Source organism: Penaeus monodon, chromosome 22, assembly GCF_015228065.2.
Source record: "Penaeus monodon isolate SGIC_2016 chromosome 22, NSTDA_Pmon_1, whole genome shotgun sequence".
NCBI classification, from domain to species: domain Eukaryota; kingdom Metazoa; phylum Arthropoda; class Malacostraca; order Decapoda; family Penaeidae; genus Penaeus; species Penaeus monodon.
In genome coordinates this window covers 3,132,016-3,132,230 of record NC_051407.1, presented here as the reverse complement: position 1 = coordinate 3,132,230, position 215 = coordinate 3,132,016, and the positions used below count along the sequence as shown (strand labels likewise).

Sequence of the window (215 nt, the reverse complement as noted above, 5' to 3'; positions counted from 1 at the left end):
TTCCCTAACGTACTTTGACTTAGTGGAGAGTGGCATCGTGGCAGAGTCGGGGAAGTTGTGGCTATAAAGCTCTTCCTCTGGCCAGGCACTCTGTTCCCCCGCCTGACCAGACTCAGCTCCTTCTGTGGGGGCGAAAGTAAAAAAAGACTGCGTTAGTGGATAATGCTATGGGGTATGTGTCTTAAGGTCTAATATCAACTTAATTTTAATTATTA

The 215-nt window shown here is 46.0% G+C and overlaps 1 protein-coding gene across 1 annotated transcript in view; it reads right to left on the bottom strand.

Moving 5' to 3' along the window:
- Nucleotides 1-122, bottom strand: part of LOC119586826 (microtubule-associated serine/threonine-protein kinase 3-like) — a gene marked incomplete at its 5' end in the record, with an annotated part of 55,250 nt that extends 55,128 nt beyond the window's left edge. Inside the window, 1 exon segment of the mRNA XM_037935550.1 lies at nt 14-122. Coding sequence (XP_037791478.1) covers nt 14-122 — 109 coding nt within the window.
- Nucleotides 123-215: the final 93 nt, after the last annotated feature.